The sequence below is a fragment of the Mirounga leonina genome, unplaced genomic scaffold (genome assembly GCF_011800145.1).
Source record: "Mirounga leonina isolate KUSES-001 unplaced genomic scaffold, KU_Mleo_1.0 Mir_101664, whole genome shotgun sequence".
In the NCBI taxonomy this organism is placed as follows: domain Eukaryota; kingdom Metazoa; phylum Chordata; class Mammalia; order Carnivora; family Phocidae; genus Mirounga; species Mirounga leonina.
Window position 1 is genome coordinate 5,565,097 of NW_023270175.1, and position 25,286 is coordinate 5,590,382.

General features: G+C 42.4%; 1 protein-coding gene across 4 annotated transcripts in view; it reads right to left on the reverse strand.

Moving 5' to 3' along the window:
- The window catches only part of AMOT (angiomotin), a 71,322-nt gene that overhangs the window by 11,629 nt on the left and 34,407 nt on the right, over positions 1-25,286 (reverse strand). For all 4 annotated transcript variants that reach the window (XM_035007405.1, XM_035007387.1, XM_035007397.1 and 1 more), the window contains 2 exons: positions 4,557-4,706; positions 3,397-3,587 (listed from right to left, as the gene is read on the reverse strand). In XM_035007405.1, the coding sequence (XP_034863296.1) occupies positions 3,397-3,587; positions 4,557-4,706 (341 nt within the window). The remainder of the gene's footprint in view (positions 1-3,396; positions 3,588-4,556; positions 4,707-25,286) is intronic.

The following is a 25,286-nucleotide window of genomic DNA, read 5'->3' on the forward strand; positions in this document are numbered from 1 at the left end:
CACATCGGGCTTCCTGCTCCCTGGGGAGTCTGCTTCTCCCTCTGACCCTACCCCCTCTTGTGCTCTCTCTCACTCTCTCTCAAATAAATAAATAAAATCTTAAAAAAAAAAAAAAGAAAAGACTACATGTGATTTCTTGCATTGACCACTTTCCCTTTGACAAGGGGTGCTTCGTAGAATTCAAGTGCTAACAGGGGTAAAAATTGATCACCTAATAGGTTTTCTCACCTGAGAAAAGACAGTTGTCTGTTATTATATTCAAATCTGTATTTTATTATTCACAATGGCCAAAAAAGGGAAACAATCCAAATATCCATCATCAAGTGAATGGATAAGCACCTGTGGTATGACCCAAACTATGGAACACTACTCAGCAGCGAAAAGAAATAAAATACTGATACATGCATCAGCTTGTACAAATCTCAAAATAATGATGCCAGGTGAAGGAAATCAAACATAAAGAGTATACACTAGGGGCACCTGGATGGCTCAGTCATTAAGCGTCTGCCTTCGGCTCAGGTCATGATCCCAGGGTCCTGGGATGGAACCCCGCATCGGGCTCCCTGCTCAGCAGGAAGCCTGCTTCTCCCTCTCCCATTCCCCCTGCTTGTGTTCCCTCTCTTGCTGTGTCTCTCTCTGTCAAATACATAAAAAAAAAAAAAAAGAGTATACACTATATGAGTCCTTTTATACAACATTCTAGAAAAGGCAAAACTATAATGACCAAAAAACAGATGAACTGTTGTCTGGGGCCAGGTGGGGGAGGAAGGGATCAAGTTGAAGGGGCACAAGAGCACTTTAGAATGTGTCCTCTATCTTGACTGTGGTGGCGGCTCCATTATTGTATACACCTGCCAACATGCATCAACCCATACACTTGAACTAGGCGTTTTCTTGGTATGTAAATAATACCTTAATTGAAAAGATTCTACAACTACCATTGATACCACCCAAGCAACATCTCCTAAATGTGCAACCTGTTATCTCCCTATGAGATATTACACTGAGAATATATTAAAGTTTGAGATACTAGCGGAATACACAGGAACCAAGCAGGTCATTAAAATGTGGCACTAGATTTAGGGATTTTGTTATAGAGTTAGCAATCATTTCCCTCTCTTTCACTTCTTCTTTTCTCCTTCCTTCCTTTTTACTTCTTTCTCTCCTTCCTTACTCAAATACATGTTGAGCACATTCTATCTTCAGCCAATACCCTAGGCACTTAAAAATTATTTAGAAAGAAAACAATGTAAAGCTTTTACCACAGAAGGGGGCAAAGAGCAGAACCTTGGTCAAAGTTTTAGGGCTGAGAGGAGACAGAATGGACAGAAAAGGAATGGCAAGAGATGTTGGAAGGGAAGGTGGAAAAGCTCACAGGTTCTGAAAGAAAGTTTTCTGAATGCTCCCTTCCAAATTTGAAATCTCACTGAGGAAGGAGGAAAAGGAAACTAGTCTCTGTGGCCAAGCATAAGAGGCATTGTCTTTGAAAAAAATAGTATAGTCCTGGAAATAGAAGGTTCTAGAGGAATTGCCTAGTCCAATTTTCTCACTTTGCAGGAATTTGAACACAATCTCTCAATTTCTCCTGTGGGCTGGATTAATAGGCATGCAAAAAGTATACAGTCCCGATACACGATGCTTGCCTGAGGAACTAACATAAGGTATTTCTACTAGGTGGAAACTCGCTGCTTTTTATCATATGAAATGATAAGCATGCACATTTTACTAAAAACAGTGATTCCATGGAAACTTTCTACCTGGTGATTTAAAAGAATTTGACTTAAATCTACCTTACGGAAGGCAACAGATGCTGGAAAGAAATCTGTCTGAAAGGGGTTTTCCCCCAATACTCAAAACTTTCCAGGGAGGAAGGAAGAGGGGGTCGTTTCTTTATACAAGGACCCCGGGGACAACATTCTAGCTTTCCTGCCTTTCCTGACCTGAAGTCTATTCTGGAGTTCGTTTTAGCGTCGAACGTCCCAGCACCGAGAACCTTGGCTGTCCACCATTTTCTCACACGGCACACCTTCACGAGCGGTATCTGTCTCGGTTTCTGTGCAATGAGAATAGAAATCGTCCTGCATCTCCTTTACAGATTTAGGGTTGCCTGAATAACCTTTGTGAAATAAGCACAGGCCACAGGTGTTTCTCTTGGGAGGTAGCAGCCAAAATGACGCTTAATTGTGCTTCTAATCTGCCTACAAACTTCCTGACCATCTTCGAGAGCAGCTGGGGCTTCCGCACACTCTGCTACCGCCCTGGCATGTACTGAGCACACCGTTTGCAGAAAACAAAGACAGGTCAGCTTAAGCCCATGAGGACCTCAAAATTGGGGCAGAGGCGATTCCGATCCATTTAAGGTTTATAGAGGATACCTGGAGATGGGCGGAGTGTGTTAGAGAAACGTAAGATGTCTTCCTGGAGAACTGGGAGTAGGTTTTCAAACCACCAGCCCAGCTCTTCAGCACTGCCTTCCCTCTGATTTGGCATGAGAAGGAATCACAGATAAAATGTATTCGCCACCCCCTCCGCACAGCACACACATCCCAGCCTGCACTCTGGCAAGCGTTTCCAGATTCCTCCAGCTTACCATGTTTAGGAGAACATTAAAAACAGCACCGTGGTTCTTAATAACTTTCTGCGTAGAGACTCTATGGCCTCTCTCAGATACCCAACTGCAGACCCAGGCTCTGTCCATCTCTCCAACAAGCAAACATGAAAGGGGCAAGACAGCCAGACAAGGTAAGAGCACAGTTTCCTCCAAAGACCAATGTTTAATGTTTTCACATGAAAGGGGCAAGGAGGCAAAAAAAAAAAAAAAAAAAAAAATCCTCCTGCCACTTTCTCTCCCTGACCAAATGGAATGTGACCGTTTCCATGTGATGCACTCATGGCCGCAGAGAATGTGGCATACCTGGGGTGAGCCAGAGCTATCAAATGGCGGCACCACTCCTGAGTGACATTTAATTTCTGAGTGGCATTTCTCTGGCGAGGCCTCCACTCCAGTCCCGGGGCTCAACAAAGAAAGCTAGACACGTGGCTGCAAGAAGCCGTGGCTCTGGTGAAAAGAGGTGCGCGAACGTTCGGTTGATCCCACCTGCAATGTTTCTGGCTCCCGAGGAAAGCCGAGCTAGGATTCCAGTAAGTTCATAAGTCAACATTAATTTTCAAATTCTTGACCCTCTGCCCTCACAGTCCCTGCTTCACCAGATGAAAGAAAACACATTTAAGCAGAAATTGGGGAGGCGGGGGCGGGGAAGAGCATTACAGGAAAAACAAGAAAAAACACTGAAAAATCTTTTCATCAGTCACCTTTCTGTTTTGCCCCCCCCCCCCCGCGCCCCTCCCCCTACCCCTGGGCCCTTCAAGCAGTGACTCTGGCCGCCAGCTCCTTACCTCTGAGCAGCTACGGTCGCGGCAGCATCTAGAGCGAAATGTCTCATCACGTTCTCCTCCAAATACTTCTGCTCCCACTTAGTCATATCGGCTTCCAGGGCCAGGATCCTCTCCTCCTTCTCACGGAGGAGCTCCATCAACGCCGTGGCATTGTATTCAGAAACGTTGGTGGGCTGAGAGTTGCCCTGGCGCTGGTTGGGGAGATGAGGGAGACCCCTCAGGTTAGTGCAAGAAGCGTGGTGGCCGAGTCCCGTTCGAAGAGCCCCCCATTCTTGGAGAGGATTACTGCCCCAGCCACTTCAGTTTGGATTCTGATTCAGAAGCAAAGGAAATTCAGATTTCCTCCTAAGGCCCGGGACTCTCAACTTTGGGCTTGAATAGGAGACTCCTTTGATCAGGAAAGAAGCTTGTCATATCCAATGGTCATGCTGCTCAGAAAGCGGATCGGTGGCTGAAAAAAAAAATCGCTATCCCTGCCTGCCAGCATGGTACACAACAGAAAGGGACATTAAAAATCTAGGATTTGGGCCCTACCTTGCCCCTAACTTGTTGTGTAGCCTTAAGTGAGTCATGCAACCTTTTCTGAGTCTTGATTTTCTCCCATCTAAAAATGAGGAGGGGTACGGGGTGCCTGGGTGGCTCTGTCGGTTAAGTGGCTACCTTCGGATCAGGTCATGATCCCAGGGTCCTGGGATCGAGCCCCACATCAGGCTCCCTGCTCAGTGGGAGTCTGCTTCTCCCTCTCCCTCTGCCTGCTGCTCCCCCTGCTTGTGCTCTCTCTGTCAAATAGATAAATAAAATCTTTTTAAACAAATAAATAAATACATAAAAATGAGGACAGGCATGGTCAGATGATTCTAAAGACCACATCCAATTCTAAAATGTCTAAGAGTCTATTTGCACAGCATCTTCACTTCTTACAGGGTCTACTGCTCATCTGAAGATAAAAGGCAAGGGATAATAGGCATTAAGGATTTTGCTGGGACAGGAAGCTAAGGAAGCCGACTTCATCTTTACCATGAGGAGGCAGTCTGGAAGTAAGGTCGGGTGGGACGGAAGACCGAAAAGATGAGCCAAAGTGCGGTTTTTGTCTTCACGTCAGACACCAAATGAAGCATAACCAAACCAGGAACGATCTCATTTTCTTAAGTTCTCCATACCTGCTGAATCCTGAGGGACTCCAGTTCCCTCTCTAGCCGTGTCCGGAGACGATGTTCCAACTGCTCGCGTTTTTCACATGCTGCCTGGAGCTGTACGAGGGCTTGCTGCATCTTCTCCACCTTATCCACATACACCTGCTTCTTTTTCAGCTGAAATTCCAGGGTGGGAGAGTTGCAAGATGGAACAAAAGAGAACAACGGGGTCAGTTATGCAGCCCCCAAATCCAGCCTTGTGTTTAGATCTCTTTCTGTCCAGCTCCAAAAAAAAAAAAAAAAGAATGAATGGCAAGAAGGTCCTTCGTGATGAGTGGTATGCTGTCTTGTATTTAGCGTACAGAGAATGTGACAAGGAAGAGGAATTAAGAGCTCCCTTTTATTTTATTATTTTTTTAAAGATTTATTTATTTATTTGAGAGAGTGAGAATGAGAGAGAGTACATGAGAGGGGGGAGGGTCAGAGGGAGAAGCAGGCTCCTCGCTGAGCAGGGAGCCCGATGCGGGACTCGATCCAGGGACTCCAGGATCATGACCTGAGCCGAAGGCAGTCGCCCAACCAACTGAGCCACCCAGGCGCCCCAGGAGCTCCCTTTTATTTTTGCTTCTTTCCCCACCTCTCTGTCTTCCCCAGACCTATTTCCATCAGTGGAGTCTGTCTTAGATGGCAAGCTTTTAAAATTATTAAAACAATAATCCTGATGGGAAGGTCCTCACCTCTGCTCTTCTTCACTCTAAACTGGAATACTCTGGGGGCAGTGATATCTTATTTTGGTCATTAGAGTAGAGAAATTCTAAAAAAAATAAAATGGGGGCTCTCCAGGGAGAAAACCTTAATTTGGTATGGAAGGAAACCGCCCCCCCCCACCACCATATAGGTGTCTCCTCTCCAAGCGACAGAGAATGGGTGCTGAAGGTACAAGGAAGCCAGAATTGTCTTTTTGAAGCCCGTGGTACTTGTAATTACCCAATATGGGCATCGCTGCTCTCTTGGACAGTTTCTGCTTCTCAAAAGTGAAGCTACCATACAATGGTTTTAGAGTTTTTAATCTCCTCACTGACTAGCACTGTCCCACTAGATATTTATTTAAAAAACACAGGTTATTTGCAATTTCTGCCTCAGTCATGAGCCTGAGTGGGTAACAGTGGGCCATAATCTCTCAACTTTATTCTGGGACCTTTAAAGATATCTAAAGACTCGAACTAATGAGTCGAATCTAAGACAAAATGAGTCAAACACGATTCTTCCTCTTTCCAAGCCAATGAGCCATAACTAAAAGCAAAGGGGGAAGCAGGTTGGGACTAAGAAACTGAGTTATTTGTATCCTTGTAATTCATAAGCTAAATCCTCGCTCCCCTGGAATGGAGGAATGAGGAGGATCTCGGGGCTCTTTACAGAAGGCGTACACCGCCCCAACACTTAAGACAGGGTTAAATGCAGCCTTCCCAGTTTGTTAGTCAACAAAGAGGTTCTGCTTTTCATCATATTTGTGGGGTGCCTCTTGCTAATAAAATCAACCCATGGACTCTTTCTCAAGTTCCTCCAAGCCAGTCACATCTGTCACTATCATCTTCATGGAAGCTGAGGTTAGGGATACTTTCACTATTAAGATCCAAATCAAAATATTATTGATAACCTTGTCAAAAGGAAATTGAAGAATTCAGCTCAACTCTAACTTTTCAACAAATTCCCAAGCCCTTGAGCTACCTAGGCAGAGAGTTGCAACGTTAGACGTTACCCAATGTTCCCGTCTTGCTCACCCCCATTTAGCTGGGAACAAGCCAGCAGGACCAACCCGCGACTCCCCCATTGCAGAAACCAGGTAACTTCTTAATGGTAATGAGTCCAAATCACTGCTGTCTAGAAGGTCCAGTCAGACAGCAAAAGCCTGTGCTGAACTGTCCTTGTCTTATATCTGTCTTCTCCCCAAATCAGAATTGCTAAACTTTATCTAGGTTGCAGAAAACCTATCTTATATTTTCCCACCAGACCTGTGGTATGCTTTGCCTAGGTGACTGAGAAAAGAAAACTTAAAAATTTTTTTGCCTATACTTTTTCATTCCAAGACCTAGTTCAATTTAGCCTTGTAAACCGGTTGAGGTGAGTTGGAAGTCTACATGTTTTTATCTACTCGACCTTTCCCTAGGAAATAAAACCAACCATAATCACCATTCTCTTTCTCTCAGTAAGCTTACACTTTTCTTTCCTGGGATGGGTGACTATTTGTAACAACACTGACTAGGGCAATGAAGACTGTTAGGCCATGGATGTCTTTGCCTTCCTATTTGCTAAGCTTTGAATAACTGGAGAGCAGGGAATATTCTCTATCTTCACCTTTTAGGTTCTATAATCCTCATGAGCTATTTAAAGGTGAATGCATTTATTTGTGAATCACTCTGAAAATCCTAAGGGAGCAGTGCAATGTTAATGCAGAGGATGTTAACTATAATTACTCAGGCTTACAGCAGTTATACTTAAAGGCAATTAAAGTGAGCATGCAGTTCTTGCCTTGATGGTAAAGTACTCTGGTGTAAGCACAGAGAACTGAAAAAGCAGCAGTCCAGGGCTAGGTGGATATCTCCATGTCCTCCCTTTCTTGAGAAAGGAAACCTTAACATCTTAGCAAAAGCATCTCCAGCAGCAGGAGTCACTGAGCCAACCCTCTGGAAGGGAAAAGCAACAAAGGCCCAGGAACTTTTCTGAGTTGGCTGAAGATAGGCATGCAGGTCAGACAACATCCACAAAACAGGCCGAGAGAAGTCCAATTATGCTTTGTCACCGGGATGATTATACATAAGGTACCAGGACCACTGCTGCTGGCATAATTCTCCTCCTACGTCTTTTATAAGAAGAATGAGGATAGCCCACCCATAAATGCCAGGGTCACCTAGTAAATGCTTAATTCCTAGATAACTTATGACAGAAAAGGACAACTCGAGGATGTTACCAATGTGAGACCCTATAGATGAAATCAACAGGTCAGCTATATTCTGTTATGTACTCTGTTTTCTAGAGCTCATCTTCCTTCCTTCCTTCCTTCCTTCCTTCCTTCCTTCCTTCCTTCCTTCCTTCCTTCCTTCCTTCCTTCCTTTCTTCTCTCTCTCTCTCTCTCTCTTTCTTTCTTTCTTTCTCTCTCTCTCTTTCTTTCTTTCAGAGAGGGAGGAGAAGGGGCAGAGGGAGAAAGAGAATGTTAAGCAGGATCCATGCCCAGCGAGGAGCCCGACACAGGGCTCGATCTAATGACCCTGAGATCATGACCTGAGCCAAAATCAAGAGTCGGATGCTCAACTGACTGAGCCACCCAGATGCCCCTAGATCTCATCTATATTTAGAAAGGACCAAAGGTCTATATGGTTTATTAATTCCTCTACTATCATTATATGCTTCACTTTTACCTTCCTCATGATAAATCCCCTTTTCTTTTCTGACTCGCCTCTGTATACTTATCTCCTGTGCTAAGCTCCTCAAATGTTAGATTGGTAATGAGGACATTCTGGGTCCCCAGCTTCGCCTTCCAATGTCATCAGAAATGTCAGTGGTTCCTTCTTAGGTAAAGAGAGAGGCCACATACTAAAGTGGTTATGGTTATGAGCTTTGGCCTCAGACTGAGTTCAAATCCTGGTTCTCCCACTCACTAGTTATGCAACCTTAGGTAAGACACAATCTCTCTGAGCTTCCATTTATTCATTCATCAACAACATGGAGATGATGATGTGATATATCTCTATAAAAATCAAATGAGATAACACATGAAGTGCTTAGTAGACCACCCAGGACAAAAAGTACTGTTCTTTTTTTTAAAGAAAAAGTTAATGCCAAATCACACATGCTCTAATCCTTTCAACTTGGAACATTCATGCCAGATAGCCTTGATATGGTTTTCATTATTTCAATCTCTCATTATCACATTAGTGTCTAATTAAGACAAACCAAACAGACAAATAACAACAAAGAGAGAAACAGATTGATAAATACAGAGAACAAACTGGCGGTTGCCAAAGGGGAGAGGAGTGGGGGAATGGGCAAAATGGGTGAAGGGGATTAAGAGGTACAAACTTCCAGTTATAAAATAAATAAGTCATGGGGATGAAAAGCACGGCATAAAGAATGTAGCCAATAATATTGTAATACACTTATCATGGTGAGCATTTTATCATGTACATAATTGTTGAATCACTGTGTTGTACACCTCCAACTAATATTATATGTCAACTATACTTAAAGATAAAAAAACTTAAAGACATTAAAAATACAGCCATTTTCCCCTAGGAAGACGTATAAAACTAAGCCTTGGGGCAGTTGGGTGGCTCAGTCAGTTAAGCATCTGACTGTTGATTTTAGCTGGGGTCATGATCTCATGGTCGTGAGATTGAGCCCCATGTTGGGCTCCACACTGGGCGCTGAGCCTGATTAAGATTCTCTCTCTCTCCCTTTGCTCCCCCCCAAAAAAAAAACTAAGCCTCAAACACTTCATATGACAGAGCTTCAGATATCTTTATAGGACAAGGCCATTCATTGGAGGTACAATTAAAAGCAAGCACTAAGTTGCTGCAAGGACACCATCTTTTCTCCAAATGACCTGATTTTGGGGGCACCTCCACTTTATGAGAAATAAATACTTTACTTATGGTCAACGGTACTGTTGAAAAGAGCCATAGGCAGAGCTCATTCCCCACCACATGCACGCACGCACACCATCAGATATTTCTACTTGACAACAAATGAAAGGTAAAGGAACAAAGTGGTAACCAGGAGACTTGGATTCTAGCCCTAGCTCTGCTACTGATGGTAATTTGCTTCCCTGTTTTCGGCCTCAGAGTCCCCATTTGTTAAAAATGAGGAGGGTTGGGGCGCCTGGGTGGCTCAGTCGTTAAGCGTCTGCCTTCGGCTCAGGTCATGATCCCAGGGTCCTGGGATTGAGCCCCGCATCAGGCTCTCTGCTCAGCAGGAGGCCTGCTTCTCCCTCTCCCAATCCCTCTGCTTGTGTTCCCTCTCTCGCTGTCTGTCAAAAAAAAAAAAAAAAAAATGAGGAGGGTTTTAGGAGTCAGCCAAGCAAACTGGTCAGCAGCAGGCCAAATCCATTCATCCCCATCCACGTATATACTGGTTATAGATGCCTTCTGGCTAGATTGGCAGAGCTGAGCAGGCCTATGGTCTACAAAGCTGAAACTATTTACTATCTGGTCCTTTGTAGATAAAATGCCAGACCCTGGAGTGATTTTCAAACTGTTCTGTGGAGTGCTTCAGAGGCCACTATGGTGGGTACGTTGTATCAGATGGCTTCTCTTTTATGTGTTTTATATATTAGGGTTCTGCGTAAAATTTAATTTCCAAAAAAGATTACTACATTTATACTATATTACCTCACTCCATCATCTTTCATACTTAACTCTTCAGCATGGTTAAATAATTTAAGGTTCCTGAGGACCCCATGGCATTTCACGCCTCATTGCCTTTGGGTGTGGCATTCTCCCTCTTAGGAGAGGACCACTGACCAGTAGGTTTTAAGAAGTTAAAAAAAAAAGCTACATAGGCTAGATAGTCTCAGATGGTCTCTGATAGTCTTTCAATTCACAGGTATTTTATGGATCTGCTCTTCCCCTTTTCACCTCCAACGCTGACCAATAACTAAGATAGGAGGCAAAATGAAATCCTAGAATTCTGTATGGGCACATTCTTGGAGGTAAAAACAAAATAGAAGTTGTGCCTCAGTTTGTGTGTATGTACATGTAAAAGACAGAACATATAACGTGTGTACTCTCCATAGGATCCTAGATGATTTGTTTTTCTGTGTCTTCAGTATTCATGGAAGTGAAAGTTCACTTGAAAAGTTTCTAAAGCCAAGGTGGTGGCTCAGGTCTAGAGATGAGTACCCATGCACCTCCACAAGAAGCCAAGTAAATCCATCATTTAAACCAAATTCCCTCCAGATATTCAGTGAATAGGGGAAATCATTCTATCCATTCAAGTTTTCTTACCAAAGGTCAATTTTCAAAAACTTGTCAAAGCTTCCCTTCCCTTGCTTTTTTTTTTTAATTCTATGTTCTCCTAACATGGTTCCTTAAATCACTCTTACTTTCTGTCTCGATACTTTAGACCCACCTTCCCTTCCAACCCCATCCCTACCTCTTGCTATACCACAAAGGTCTAATCTACGATAGTTTATTCTTTTGCATCTATACCAATGGTTCTTGACCGGGGGCTATTTCTACCCCAGGGATCATGCAGCAATGTGTGGCAACGTTTTTGGTTGTTACAGCTAGGGGTAGGTTGCTACTAGCTTCTTGTAGGTAGAAACCAGGTAGACTGCTAAACATCCCACAGTGCACAAGACAGCCTCCTCTATTACTATCAGTGAAGAATTATCTGGCCCCAAATGCCAATAATATTGAGATCAAGAATCCTTGATCTACACTTCAGGACTACTGGAGATCTCATTCATGCCACACTTTCAACAACTGCTTATATTCACATTTTAATGTTATCATGCTCTCTTTTTTTTTTTTTTTTTTTTTTTTTTTTTTTTTTTTTTTTTTTTTTTAATTTTTTTTTTTATTCTTATGTTAATCCCCTTACATTACAACATTAGTTTTAGATGAAGTGTTCCATGATTCATTGTTTGTGCACAACACCCAGTGCTCCATGCAGAATGTGCCCTCCTAAATACCCACCACCAGGCTAACCCACCCTCCCACCCCCCTCCCCTATAGAACCCTGTTTGTTTTTCAGAGTCCATCATCTCTCATGGTTCGTCTACCCCTCCGATTTCCCCCACTTCATTCTTCCCCTCCCGCTACCTTCTTCTTCTTCTTCTTTTTTTTTTTTTTTTATCATATATTTTATTTTTTGTTTCAGAGGTACAGATCTGAGATTCAACAGTCTTGCACAATTCACAGCGTTTACCAGAGCACATACACTCCCCATTGTCTATCACCCAGTCCCCCCATCCCTCCCATCCCACCCCCCACTCCAACAACACTCAGTTTGTTTCCTGCGATTAAGAATTCCTCATATCAGTGAGATCATATGATACATGTCTTTCTCTGTTTGACTTATTTCACTCAACATAATACCCTCCAGTTCCATCCACGTCGTTGCAAATGGCAAGATCTCATTCCTTTTGATGGCTGCATAATATTCCATTGTATATATATACCACATCTTCTTTATCCATTCATCTGTCGATGGACATCTTGGCTCTTTCCACAGTTTGGCTATTGTGGACATTGCTGCTATAAACATCGGGGTGCACGTACCCCTTCGGATCCCTACTTTTGTATCTTTGGGGTAAATACCCAGTAGTGCAATTGCTGGATCATATGGTAGCTCTATTTTCAACTTTTTGAGGAACCTCCATACAGTTTTCCAGAGTGGCTGCACCAGTTTGCATTCCCACCAACAGTGTAGGAGGGTTCCCCTTTCTCCGCATCCCCGCCAACATCTGTCGTTTCCTGACTTGTTAATTTTAGCCATTCTGACTGGTGTGAGGTGGTATCTCATTGAGGTTTTGATTTGGATTTCCCTGATGCCGAGCGATATTGAGCACTTTTTCATGTGTCTGTTGGCCATTTGGATGTCTTCTTTGGAAAAATGTCTGTTCATGTCTTCTGCCCATTTCTTAATTGGATTCTTTGTTCTTTGGGTGTTGAGTTTGATGAGTTCTTTATAGATTTTGGATACTAGCCCTTTATCTGATATGTCATTTGCAAATATCTTCTCCCATTCTGTCGGTTGTCTTTTGGTTTTGTTGACTGTTTCCTTTGCTTTGCAAAAGCTTTTTATCTTGATGAAGTCCCAATAGTTCATTTTTGCCCTTGCTTCCCTTGCCTTTGGCGATGTTTCTAGGAAGAAGTTGCTTCGGCTGAGGTCAAAGAGGTTGTTGCCTGTGTTCTCCTTTAGGATTTTGATGGACTCCTGTCTCACATTGAGGTCTTTCAACCATTTGGAGTCTATTTTTGTGTGTGGTGTAAGGAAGTGGTCCAGTTTCATTCTTCTGCATGTGTCTATCCAATTTTCCCAACACCATTTGTTGAAGAGACTGTCTTTGTTCCATTGGACATTCTTTCCTGCTTTGTCGAAGATTAGTTGACCATAGAGTTGAGGGTCCATTTCTGGGCTCTCTATTCTGTTCCATTGATCTATGTGTCTGTTTTTGTGCCAGTACCATGCTGTCTTGATGATGACAGCTTTGTAATAGAGCTTGAAGTCCGGAATTGTGATGCCACCGGCTTTGCTTTTCTTTTTCAATATTCCTCTGGCTATGCGGGGTCTTTTCTGGTTCCATACAAATTTTAGGATTATTTGTTCCATTTCTTTGAAAAAAGTGGATGGTATTTTGATGGGGATTGCATTGAATGTGTAGATTGCTCTAGGTAGCATTGACATCTTCACAATATTTGTTCTTCCAATCCATGAGCATGGGACGTTTTTCCATTTCTTTGTGTCTTCCTCAATTTCTTTCATGAGTATTTTATAGTTTTCTGAGTACAGATCCTTTGTCTCTTTGGTTAGATTTATTCCTAGGTATCTTATGGTTTTGGGTGCAATTGTAAATGGGATGGACTCCTTAATTTCTCTTTCTTCTGTCTTGTTGTTGGTGTATAGGAATGCCACTGACTTCTGTGCATTGATTTTATATCCTGCCACTTTACTGAATTCCTGTATGAGTTCTAGCAGTTTTGGGGTGGAGTCTTTTGGGTTTTCCACATAAAGTATCATATCATCTGCAAAGAGTGAGAGTTTGACTTCTTCTTTGCCAATTTGGATGCCTTTGATTTCTTTTTGTTGTCTGATTGCTGTGGCTAGGACTTCCAATACTATGTTGAATAGCAGTGGTGATAGTGGACATCCCTGCCGCGTTCCTGACCTTAGGGGGAAAGCTCTCAGTTTTTCCCCATTGAGAATAATATTTGCTGTAGGTTTTTCATAGATGGCTTTTATGATATTGAGGTATGTACCCTCTATCCCTATACTCTGAAGAGTTTTAATCAAGAAAGGATGCTGTACTTTGTCAAAAGCTTTTTCTGCATCTATTGAGAGGATCATATGATTCTTGTTCTTTCCTTTGTTAATGTACTGTATCACATTGATTGATTTGCGGATGTTGAACCAACCTTGCAGCCCAGGGATAAATCCCACTTGGTCATGGTGAATAATTCTTTTAATGTACTGTTGGATCCTATTGGCTAGTATTTTGGTGAGAATTTTTGCATCCATGTTCATCAGGGATATTGGTCTGTAATTCTCCTTTTTGATGGGGTCTTTGTCTGGTTTGGGGATCAAGGTAATGCTGGCCTCATAAAATGAGTTTGGAAGTTTTCCTTCCATTTCGATTTTTTGGAACAGTTTCAGAAGAATAGGTATTAATTCTTCTTGAAATGTTTGGTAGAATTCCCCTGGGAAGCCATCTGGCCCTGGGCTTTTGTTTTTTGGGAGATTTTTGATGACTGCTTCAATTTCCTTAGTGGTTATAGGTCTGTTCAGGTTTTCTATTTCATCCTGGTTCAGTTTTGGTAGTTGATACATCTCTAGGAATGCATCCATCTCTTCCAGGTTATCTAATTTGCTGGCATAGAGTTGCTCATAATATGTTCTTATAATTGTTTGTATTTCTTTGGTGTTGGTTGTGATCTCTCCTCTTTCATTCATGATTTTGTTGATTTGGGTCATTTCTCTTCTCTTTTTGATAAGTCTGGCCAGGGGTTTATCAATCTTGTTAATTCTTTCAAAGAACCAGCTCCTAGTTTCGTTGATCTGTTCTACTGTTCTTTTAGTTTCTATTTCATTGATTTCTGCTCTGATCTTTATGATTTCTCTTCTCCTGCTGGGTTTAGGCTTTATTTGCTGTTCTTTCTCCAGCTCCTTTAGGTGTAGGGTTAGGTTGTGTACTTGAGACCTTTCTTGTTTCTTGAGAAAGGCTTGTATTGCTATATACTTTCCTCTTAGGACTGCCTTTGCTGCATCCCAAAGATTTTGAACAGTTGTGTTTTCATTTTCATTGGTTTCCATGTATTTTTTTAATTCTTCTTTAATTTCCTGGTTGACCCATTCATTCTTCAGTAGGATGTTCTTTAGCCTCCATGTATTTGAGTTCTTTCCGACTTTCCTCTTGGGATTGAGTTCTAGTTTCAAAGCATTGTGGTCTGAAAATAGGCAGGGAATGATCCCAATCTTTTGGTACCGGTTGAGACCTGATTTATGACCTAGGATGTGGTCGATTCTGGAGAATGTTCCATGGGCAGTAGAGAAGAATGTGTATTCCATTGCTTTGGGGTGGAATGTTCTGAATATGTCTGTGAAGTCCATTTGGTCCAGTGTGTCATTTAAAGTCTTTATTTCCTTGTTGATCTTTTGCTTAGATGATCTGTCCATTTCAGTGAGGGGGATGTTAAAGTCCCCCACTATTATTGTATTGTTGTTGATGTGTTTCTTTGCTTTTGTTATTAATTGCCTTATATAATTGGCTGCTCCCATGTTAGGGGCATAGATATTTACAATTGTTAGATCTTCTTGTTGGATAGATCCTTTAAGTATGATATAGTGTCCTTCCTCATCTCTTATTACAGTCTTTGGTTTAAAATCTAATTTGTCTGATATAAGGATTGCCACCCCAGCTTTCTTTTGGTGTCCATTAGCATGGTAAATGGTTTTCCACCCCCTCACTTTCAATCTGGGGGTGTCTTTGGGTCTAAAATGAGTCTCTTGCAGACAGCATATCGATGGATCTTGTTTTTTAATCCAGTCTGTTAGCCTGTGTCTTTTGATTGGGGCATTTAGCCCATTTACATTCAAGGTAACTATTGAAAGATAGGAATTTAGTGCCATTGTATTGCCTGTAAGGTGACTGTTACCGTATATTGTCTGTGTTCCTTTCTGGTCTATGTTGCTTTTAGGGTCTCTCTTTGCTTAGAGGACCCCTTTCAATATTTCTTGTAGGGCTGGTTTTGTGTTTGCAAATTCCTTTAGTTTTTGTTTGTCCTGGAAGCTTTTTATCTCTCCTTCAATTTTCAATGACAGCCTAGCTGGATAGAGTATTCTTGGCTGCATATTTTTCTCATTTAGTGCTCTGAATATATCCTGCCAGTCCTTTCTGGCCTGCCAGGTCTCTGTGGATAGGTCTGTTGCCAATCTAATGTTTCTACCATTGTAGGTTACATATCTCTTCTCCCGAGCTGCTTTCAGGATTTTCTCTTTGTCTATGAGACTCGTAAGTTTTACTATTAGATGTCGGGGTGTTGACCTATTTTTATTGATTTTGAGAGGGGTTCTCTGTGCTTCCTGGATTTTCATGCCTGTTTCTTTCCCCAAATTAGGGAAGTTCTCTGCTATAATTTGCTCCATTATACCTTCTGCCCCCCTCTCTCTTTCTTCTTCTTCTGGGATCCCAATTATTCTAATGTTGTTTCGTCTTATGGTATCACTTATCTCTCGAATTCTGCCCTCATGATCCAGTAGTTGTTTATCTCTCTTTTTCTCAGCTTCTTTATTTTCCAGCATTTCATCTTCTATATTACTGATTCTCTCTTCTGCCTCATTTATTCTAGCAGTTAGCGCCCCCATTTTTGATTGCACCTCATTAATAGCCTTTTTGATTTCTACTTGGTTGGATTTTAGCTCTTTTACTTCTCCAGAAAGCGTTTCTCTAATAACTTCCATATTTTTTTCAAGCCCAGCTAGTATCTTTAAAGTGATGATTCTGAACTCTAGATCTGACATCGTACTAATGTCCGTATTGAGTAGGTCCCTGGCAGTCGGTACTGCCTCTTGTTCTTTTTGTTGAGGTGATTTTTTTCGTCTCGTCATTTTGTGCAGAGGAGAATAGATTAATGAGAGAACAAAATGCTAGCAGAGTAACCACGTCCCCAGAAAATATACTCTAAACAAATCAGAAAAGACCTGAAGCAGTGGGATAAGAAGGGGAAAGAGAGAAAAAAGAAAAAGAAAAAAAAAGAAAAAGATAAAGATAAAAACAACAACAAACAAAACAAAACAACAACAACAAAAGAAAAACCAGAATGTGATCAAATATGATCTATATGGTATATAGATCAGTGCCACACACTAGATTTGGGGTGTGTTTTGGTCTTTTAGAAGAAAGTGTCTCCCAAAATTTTAAAGAAAGAAAAACTTATATATGTACAAAAATAAGGGTTGATACGATGAAGGGATGGAAAATGACTGTAAAAATGGAAATTATAAAAAATTTTATAAAAGGAATTGATAAGAAGTTGTTTGAAAAAAGAAAGAGGATTTAAAAAAAGAAAAAAGAAAAAGAAAAAAAAAGGGAGAGGATGTGATCAGGCAGGGGAATAGAGAACACCATATACTAGAGATTTAGGGTATATTTTAATCTGTTAGAAGAAACGATCTCAAAATTTTAAAGAGAGAACAACTTATATATATAAGCCAAAAATATGGGTAACTATTATGAAGGGATAGAATATGACTCTAAAAATGAAAAATAAAAATGTTTTTTTTAAAAAAAGGGGATTGATAAGATGTTGTTTGAAAAAGGGAAAAAGAAAAATTCAAAAAGAAAAAGACAAAAAGTTAAAAAAAAAAAATAACTTTAAAAGACTAAGGAATCATGGTAAAAAAGCCATGAATTCTATGTGCAGTAGTCCCTTAGCGCTGGAGTTCTGCTGTTCTCATTGATCGGTAAACTTGGTCTTGGCTGGCTGTTCTTGCTGATCTTCTGGGGAGGGGCCTGTTGCCGTGGTTTCCAAATGTCTCTGATGGAGGCGGAATTGCCCCGCCCTTGCCCCCTCCCGGCCAAGCAATCTGCTCGGGTTTGCTCTCCGGGGCTTTTGTTCCCTGCGAGGTTTCCGTACAGCTTTGGAGGCGGAGAGTGAAAATGGCGGCCTCCCAATCTCCGCCCCGGAGGAGCCGAGAACTCGGGCCCGCTCCTCAGTGAGCCCCCAGAGAAAAGCCGCCAGTCACTCCCGTCCCCGGTCTCCGGCCGCACTCCGTGCTCAACCGGCCTGTGACCGCGCGTTTCTATCTCTGGCACTGGACCCGGTCTGGAGTCTCCAAACCCAGCAGATCCCTGCGGTGCACTCCCGTGCGGCTCCTCCCGGGGGAGGAAGGTGAGTCTCCCCGGATCTGCCGCTTGTTGGGTCCCTGCTGGAGGAGCAGGGGCCCGACTGTGCCGCGGATCACGGTTTATGGCCACCCCGAGCTGAGAGCCCGCGCCTGGGCTCCGCCTCTGCAGCCGGCTTCCCCGCTCCGATACCTGGGAGCTCTGCCACACTTAGGCACCCCCGGTCTTTCTGTGACCCCGAGGGTCCTGAGACCACACTGTCCCGGAGGGTTCCACCCCCCGCTTAGCCACCAGAGTGACGTCCCTCAGCGGAGCCGACTTCTAAAAGTTCCGATTTTGTGCTCCGCGGCTCTATCACTTGCCAGAAGCGGCCCACGGAGGCCCCTCCCCCGCCGTCTATCCTCCCGAATATCGCCTCGGATTCACTTCTCCGCACGTCCTACCTTCCAGAAAGTGGTCGCTTTTCTGATGAGAGAGTTGTTGCTATTCCTTTCTTCGATCTCCTGTTGAGTTTGTAGGTGTTCAGAATGGTTTGATCCCTATCCAGCTGAATTCCTGAGAGGAGATGAAATCCAGGTCTCCTACTCCTCCGCCATCTTGCTCCGCTTATCATGCTCTCTTTAGTCACAGACCCCTAGCTGAGTGCAAGACTTCTCACTCCGACACTTAATGTGTCCCAGACTGCTTTCATCATTCTCCAAAAGGCTATCCTTTTGATAGTGCAGTCATTATCATCACTTACTCTATTTTTCAGTCTCAAAATCTTGAAATTATTGTTCTTCCCTCCTTCCTCTGTCCACCATACCCAATCTCTCACTATTACTATGTGTTAATTTTAACATATCTCATATTCTTTTGTTTCCTTATATTTTCATGGCCTACATAGTTTTTTTCTTTAAAGATTTATTTATTTACTTTAGAGAGAGAGAGCATGAGTGGGAGGGGCAGAAGAAGAGGGAGAGAGAATCTCATGCAGACTCCACGCTGACCATGGAGCCTGACGCCGGGCTTTATCCTACGGCCCTGGGACCACGACCCAAGCCGCAACCAAGAGTCAGATGCTCAACTGACTGTGCCACCCAGGTGCCCCTTTGGCCTACACAGTTTTAAGTCCTAATTTCACAACTAAGTTATTATAATAATAACCTAACAGATCTCCTTACTTTCAGTTGCCCTCTCCCATCTACACATAAGCACATGTACACACAGACACACACGCACCATCAGTCCATCCTATATATGGTGGCTGTAATAGACTTCTTCAAGTAGTACATTATGGCACTGCTTTATTTAAGAACAAAGCAATCTGCTGCTAGCATATCCATTCCAGTAGTATTGATTAGGTACCTACTATATCCAAGGCACCTGTATACCTCCTCTCTCACTTCGTTAGGTCAGAGCTCTTCTCTCTCATCCATATCTCAAGCTACTTGATGCTTTTCATTTCATCTCCAGTCTGCTCTCACACTGTCCCCTGTCCAGTCTAGATATGGCTCTTAAAAATGTTTTTATCAAAATGTTGCTGCCTCCTACTGCCTTAAAATTCAACCAGGCCTACCCTGCAAATACTCAATCTTTGTAGTAATCTGATCACTTCTTTCTTTCTTTCTTTCTCTTTCTTTCTTTCTTTCTTTCTTTCTTTCTTTCTTTCTTTCTTTCTTCTTTCTTTCTTTCTTTCTTTTTCTTTCATCTGATCATTTTTTCATCCCTCCTCACCATATCACTAATCTCTCCAGGAGTTTTTCCTTTACTAATCTTATCTGACCCTGATTGCTGCTTTTCTCAAAAGCCTCTCATAATGTATACTCTACTAGCAGTCATTGTAAAAGATTTTATTCATGTGTGGATTCATTCATTCATTCAACAGATATTTACTGAATGCTTATCATATGTCAGACCCTATTCTACATCGGAGAGCAGTAGCGATATAATGGGAAGCAAGACAAAGTCCCTGCCCCACTGGAGAGCGGTATCCCATAAGCCCCATAAGAGCAGGGACGTTCCACTCCTTTGCATCTCTCTGAGATTCTAGTTCTAGTTCATTGTTCACTACCCTCTTGGTAACCAGCTAATATTAATTAGCTGTCAAATAGAAGAATAAAAATGAGCATAGCATATCTTAGCTATAACACTACAAATATATGAACAATAAACACACATTCATCAATGTATTTACTTTGTCTGGCAAGTCAAGGGTTTCAAATCATTGTGAATCAGAGATAAATTTTTATTTATTTTTTATTTATTTATTAAATTTATTTATTTGACACAGAGAGAGAGATAGGAGAGAGGGAACACAAGCAGGGGAAGTGGGAGAGAGAGAAACAGGCTTCCCGCTGAGCAGGGAGCCTGATGTGGGCCTCTATCCCAGGACCCTGAGATCATGACCTGAGCCGAAGGCAGACGCTTAACGACTGAGCCACCCAGGCGCCCCCAGAGATAAATTTTTAAAGGGGAATCATAAAGTGGGAAGAACAGCAGAAAGGCAATCCCATGAAGAATAAGGCAAATATTCTCGAGCTCAATCAATCATATTTTTCCATTGCTCTTCTGCAATAATTTGAACCCATTCCCAAGCATTTGGCAGATCTCTTAACCCCCTTCTGACTCAGGAAAATCTGATCCCTGCAAATGAATACCACGTGATGGCATCCCTTCCCCTCCCTCCAACAACTGTGGACGTCTTTCAAATTTATTTTTTAAAAGATGGCTATATACAAAATTACTTCTAGGGCCCCTAAAGCTACCCATTTACCTCAGCCATTTGCAAGGAAGTCATTTAATCATTGACCTTTTCCATGTATGCACTGGTGGACAAAGCATAGGGTAGGATATTTTGGAATTAAGAGATCTGGGTTTTGTCCTAGATTTATCACAATCTGTCCGCACTTTAATTTCCTAATCGGTTAAAAGAAGACAAAACGTGCAAGGTTCATGGTGGGAAATACAATAATAGATTTGGAAATGTTCTCAAAAAGTTAAAAAAAAATTACATAGGGGGTAGGGATGAATAAGCAGAACACAGAATTTTTAGGGAGTGGAAATACTCTATATGATACCATAATGGTAGATACATGTCATTATACATTTGTCCAAACCCACAGAGGGTAAAAACACCAAGAGTGAACCCTAATATAAACTATGGACTTCAGATCACTGATGTGTGAACATAAGCTCATCAGTTGTAACAAATATGACCTCTCTGGTGGGGGGTGTTGATAACGGCAGAGGCTATGCAGGTGTGGCAGCAGGGGGTAGATGGAAAATCTCTATACCTTACCTTCTCTTTTCCTGGAAACCTCAAACTGCTCTGAAAAGGTAAAGTCTTAATAAATAAAAAATATGCAGATGGATAGGTGGGGGGGGTAGGCTATTATTACTGGCTATGAGACACTAAAACTAGTTATACAGAGCTAAGTCCAGTGCCATAGAGGACATCCTTCACTGTGTTTGATTTTCATCTTCCTTTCCACTGCCACAACTCCACTCACTATGTCCCAGATGTCACAGTTCCAGTGTACCTTCTTTGGTCCTCTCCTTCATACAACTAGTTCGTATGTTGCTGCCTTGACCCTTCAGTGATTTCTGTGTGATCTGAGTTAGTCTTACTCAGGAGCCCCTGGCTCCAAGTAAGAGTTCCCTCTGAAGCAATTTGGTAACACTACCCTGGTATTAGCAAGCTGCCTCTGTCCATTGCCAAGAGGCTGTGGTCCACTGGTGGATATTAAAAGAACTGAAGAGAAGAAACCACCTCTAGAAACTTGCTACCAAGACAACAGAGTTCATTCTGTTAAGGAGGCTAAAGAAATTATACAAGGCTTCCAACTTGGGAATTTAAAAAGTGAAAATCACAGGAAAAACAGAAAATCAAGCTCTGAGAGGTCACTCCATCTCTTTTTGGGGTGGGGACAGAATTTCTTAACATATTGGGTGGAGCAACACCTACTTCAAAAAAAAAATATGTTGCCAGGGCGCCTCGGTGGCTCAGTAGGTTAAGGGCCTAGCGTGGAGCCTGCTTAAGATTCTCTCTCTCTCTCTACCCCCCTCAGGCTCTCTCTAAAAATAAAATGCTGCCACAAATATGGGGAATGTTATCCTTAGATGAAATGCCCTTCAAATAAGTCAATAATCCATCAGCAGAACACCTTGGAAGATTCCTGGGTAGATAACGTACTTTATCTGAATTCCTATCAACACTCTAAATGCGCACATAATTAGTACCCTCAGACCTCCCAACCACATTTATAATCCATCATAACTATTGTGTGAGTTTTACCTACTCACACAATATGCTATTGTGTGGAGATGATTTTGGATGAGACATAAATGTCTATGCCTAGCACATCTTCCTCTAATATTGGGAAAGGACACTAGTTATGGTACTGTGTGGGTAAGTGTGACAGCAGAAAACTGTCCATCTCCAAAAGCAAAATGACAAATCAAGTAAGTGGCAAGGGAATTAGAAATAAGAAAAACTATCAGCCATAAAAGAATAATGGTGGAGATGGGAGGAAAGCATACGAATTTTGTTTCGAAGAACTGAGTGGAGTGGCAAAAGGACACTGGAAAATTCACTGCCTTCAAGAGTTATCACTGTGATGTCTAAATCATCGCCAGCCACTGCAGTTCAGAAAAGGTTAACACTTGGGCCCCTTTTCCCTGAATCTCTGTGGCTGTCATTCTAGCCTAAAGCCAAAGAACGAGACTCACTGGCTTTTTTTTGTCAGCCCTCCCACATTCCGCTCTCTCCCGTCCAGTGCACTCTGCTCAGTAGGCAGCCCACCCGCAGCATCTTCCCTCTTTGATCCTGCCAGGGCCTTTTTCCCACCATGCCTGAAACAATTACCCAAGCAGTGGCTCAGCTCTGGATCATGATAAGACAGTAGCCAGCCAGAAGCCTGGGCTGCCTTGAGCCTTGTGAGTGGATATGCCAGGCATCTGTCGAAACTCTCCAGTGAGGTCAAATTAGTGGTAGCGGGTGGGGGGGATTGGGGGAGGTCCTTTGCATGGGAGAATGCCACGGTTGCTGTGGGACACAGAGTTCTTTTGACTTGGAGTTTAATGAGCCTCCACTTCAACACGACCTACGTATCCCGAAAGATAAGGGCAAGGATGGAAAGGCACCATTTACCTTGGCTACTACTTGCTGCATAGGCTGCAGATTGGTGGCAAGACCCTGATTATAGTGAATCACCACAAAACCAGGTCTCTCCTTTAGTAAAAGTACTAGCCCCTTCCAGCAAGATACCTCCCCAGATGTCAACAGAGCAGGGTCCCTCCGAGAATCTCTGCTGAGCTTGGAAGAGGAAGAAGTTATGATTGCGGGAGAAAGTTCTCTGTAAGCCTGAGGCACATTTCTGTATAGAGCTTAGAGCACAGTGAAGAGCATCATGGGCAAGAGACTTAATGGCATTAGAAAAATGAGATGAATTTCAGGAAGAGCATCTAAATGAGGACTTTGTACAGAGAAAGACATAAATACATGCAAGGGTCCTCGGACTATTAAACTAGTCATAATATTTCCCTGGCCATCTTCTTTTTAAATGAGATATATGTGACATATAACATTATATCAGTTTCAGGTAAACAACATAATAACTCGATAAATGTATTGACCTGACATTGCATTTAGTAGGCTAAGAAAATACTCCCTAGACCAATGACTTAATTTGGGAAAGTTTCCCTAATTCTCATTTGCTAAGTAGAGTACAGAGGTTTCCCGTGGAAGAACTTCTAAGGAAAATTCATGGTACCATTTGTAAGCCATAACTAAATTCTCTGTTTATACGAGACATAGCAAATGTCTGGCATATCCCTCTGTCTTCAAAAACGATTTTATGTGAGTTATCTCCCAACAGATAGAGGACTACATTTTCTATTCATGAATACCCTTCTCGATTTGGAGATGTTCACTAATTTTGTGAACACTGAAGACTCCTTAGTTCCAGAGCTACCTTCTGTAATGTTCCATACTTAAAAATTTTACCCCAGACAGAAGGAGCCTAATGGGGGTTGAGTTGCAGCAGACGAGGAAAACTTCAATAATCTGTTCTTGTATTGGGGACTAAAGAAAAGGAATGTTTTCCTTTGAATATTATAAAGGAGATAAGGCAAACACCACCCAGGAGCAAACCCAGGTCTGATAGGCTGCTAAGACAGAAAAGAAAAGAAGAATCAGTGGATTTTTCCTGAGACACGGTTTCAAGCCCCTACATGGGCTTGAGAGTCTGGGAGACATTACATGACCTCTGTCTTTTGATGCTATTGGGTAGAAGGCTCCCAGCCCGCTCTCTCCATCAAATATCCCACTGCCTTTAGCAACAGCAACTCAAATCTCCCAACAACTAGACTCTGAGCAGAAGTACAAGTGGGAGGAGGACTAAAAAATTAATAATAATTGATGAACTCATTTAAGATACCTGGACACTAGATGCCATGACTGAATCCTAGCCCAATTTTCAGAACTTCTTTTTTAAATTGTAAACCTATGTGTTTCGGGGGCAGGGCCCTGGAAAATGACTAAAAATCTGGAACGAATGCCCAGAAAAGCCTCAGAAGCCAGAAATATATTTCAGGCAACTGTTGCAGTGAGGGCTGCCCAGTGGGAACTACAAATTAACATCCTCTCCTTAGATGTATATTGTATATTATTTTCATGATTAACAACCAGTTACCACTGAGCCCTAGGACACAGCAAACCAAGAGAGTTGCAGAGTCTTTGTCCCCATTTATCTCCTACCGGATGGGCACCCATCCTGGAGGGGCAGTAGGGCTGTGTCTACACTCCAATCTCAAATCACTCTGGACAAGCTTCTCATGGTCTTGTTGAAAAAGAGGGGCCCAACAGGTGAAGCATTTTTTTTTAAATGAAAAGATGCAGGGGTTACTAAATTTGAACAAGCGCCCACATTTTCTCTTTGGGAATGGAACCAAAGGATGATTCAGACAGGGAGACAGGCAGCAAGGTTTAGGGAATGAAGAGTCATGAGATTCCAGTTTTATTCCTGGCTTTACCCAAGACTTGCCATGTGACCAGCAAGCTACTTCTCAGCCAGTCTCTCAGTTTTCCCTTCTCTAAAAGAACACAGTCTTATCCTTGTCCTGTAATTTACTCTGTGATTTCCTCACAAAAAGGGGAAGGAAAAGCATAGATGAAGTATAGCAAAAGGTTAAAGGGTGTGCTCCTTAGGTCTGGATACCAGACATATACAAGTATTCCTCATGTTCAATAAAGCAACTTAGCAATATTTCTGATGTAGACAACTGATGAAGCTGGACATTAACTTGATTTTATGCAACCTGATGTTTAATGATTAAGCAAATCAGGTCAAGGACATCATAGGTTAGGTGACATTATCTACTGGAAATGTATGAACCCACAAGCATTTTTTTTAAAGATATATTTATTTGAGAGAGCAAGCAGGAGGAGGGCCAGAGGGAGAGGGAAATGGAGAGAATCTCAAGCAGACTCCCCGCTGAGCGTGGAGCCCACTCAGGGCTCGATCTCACAACCCCTGAGGATCATGACCTGAGCCAAAATCAGGAGTCGGACCCTTAGCTGACTGAATCACCTAGGCGCCCCTCCAACAAGCATTTTAATCCCCACCCCAAAAAGCAAAGGATATCTGGAAGTCAAGAGATCTCTAGGAAATAGAACCATTCTTACTGAGGGAGAAGAAGCAGGCAATGAATGAAGG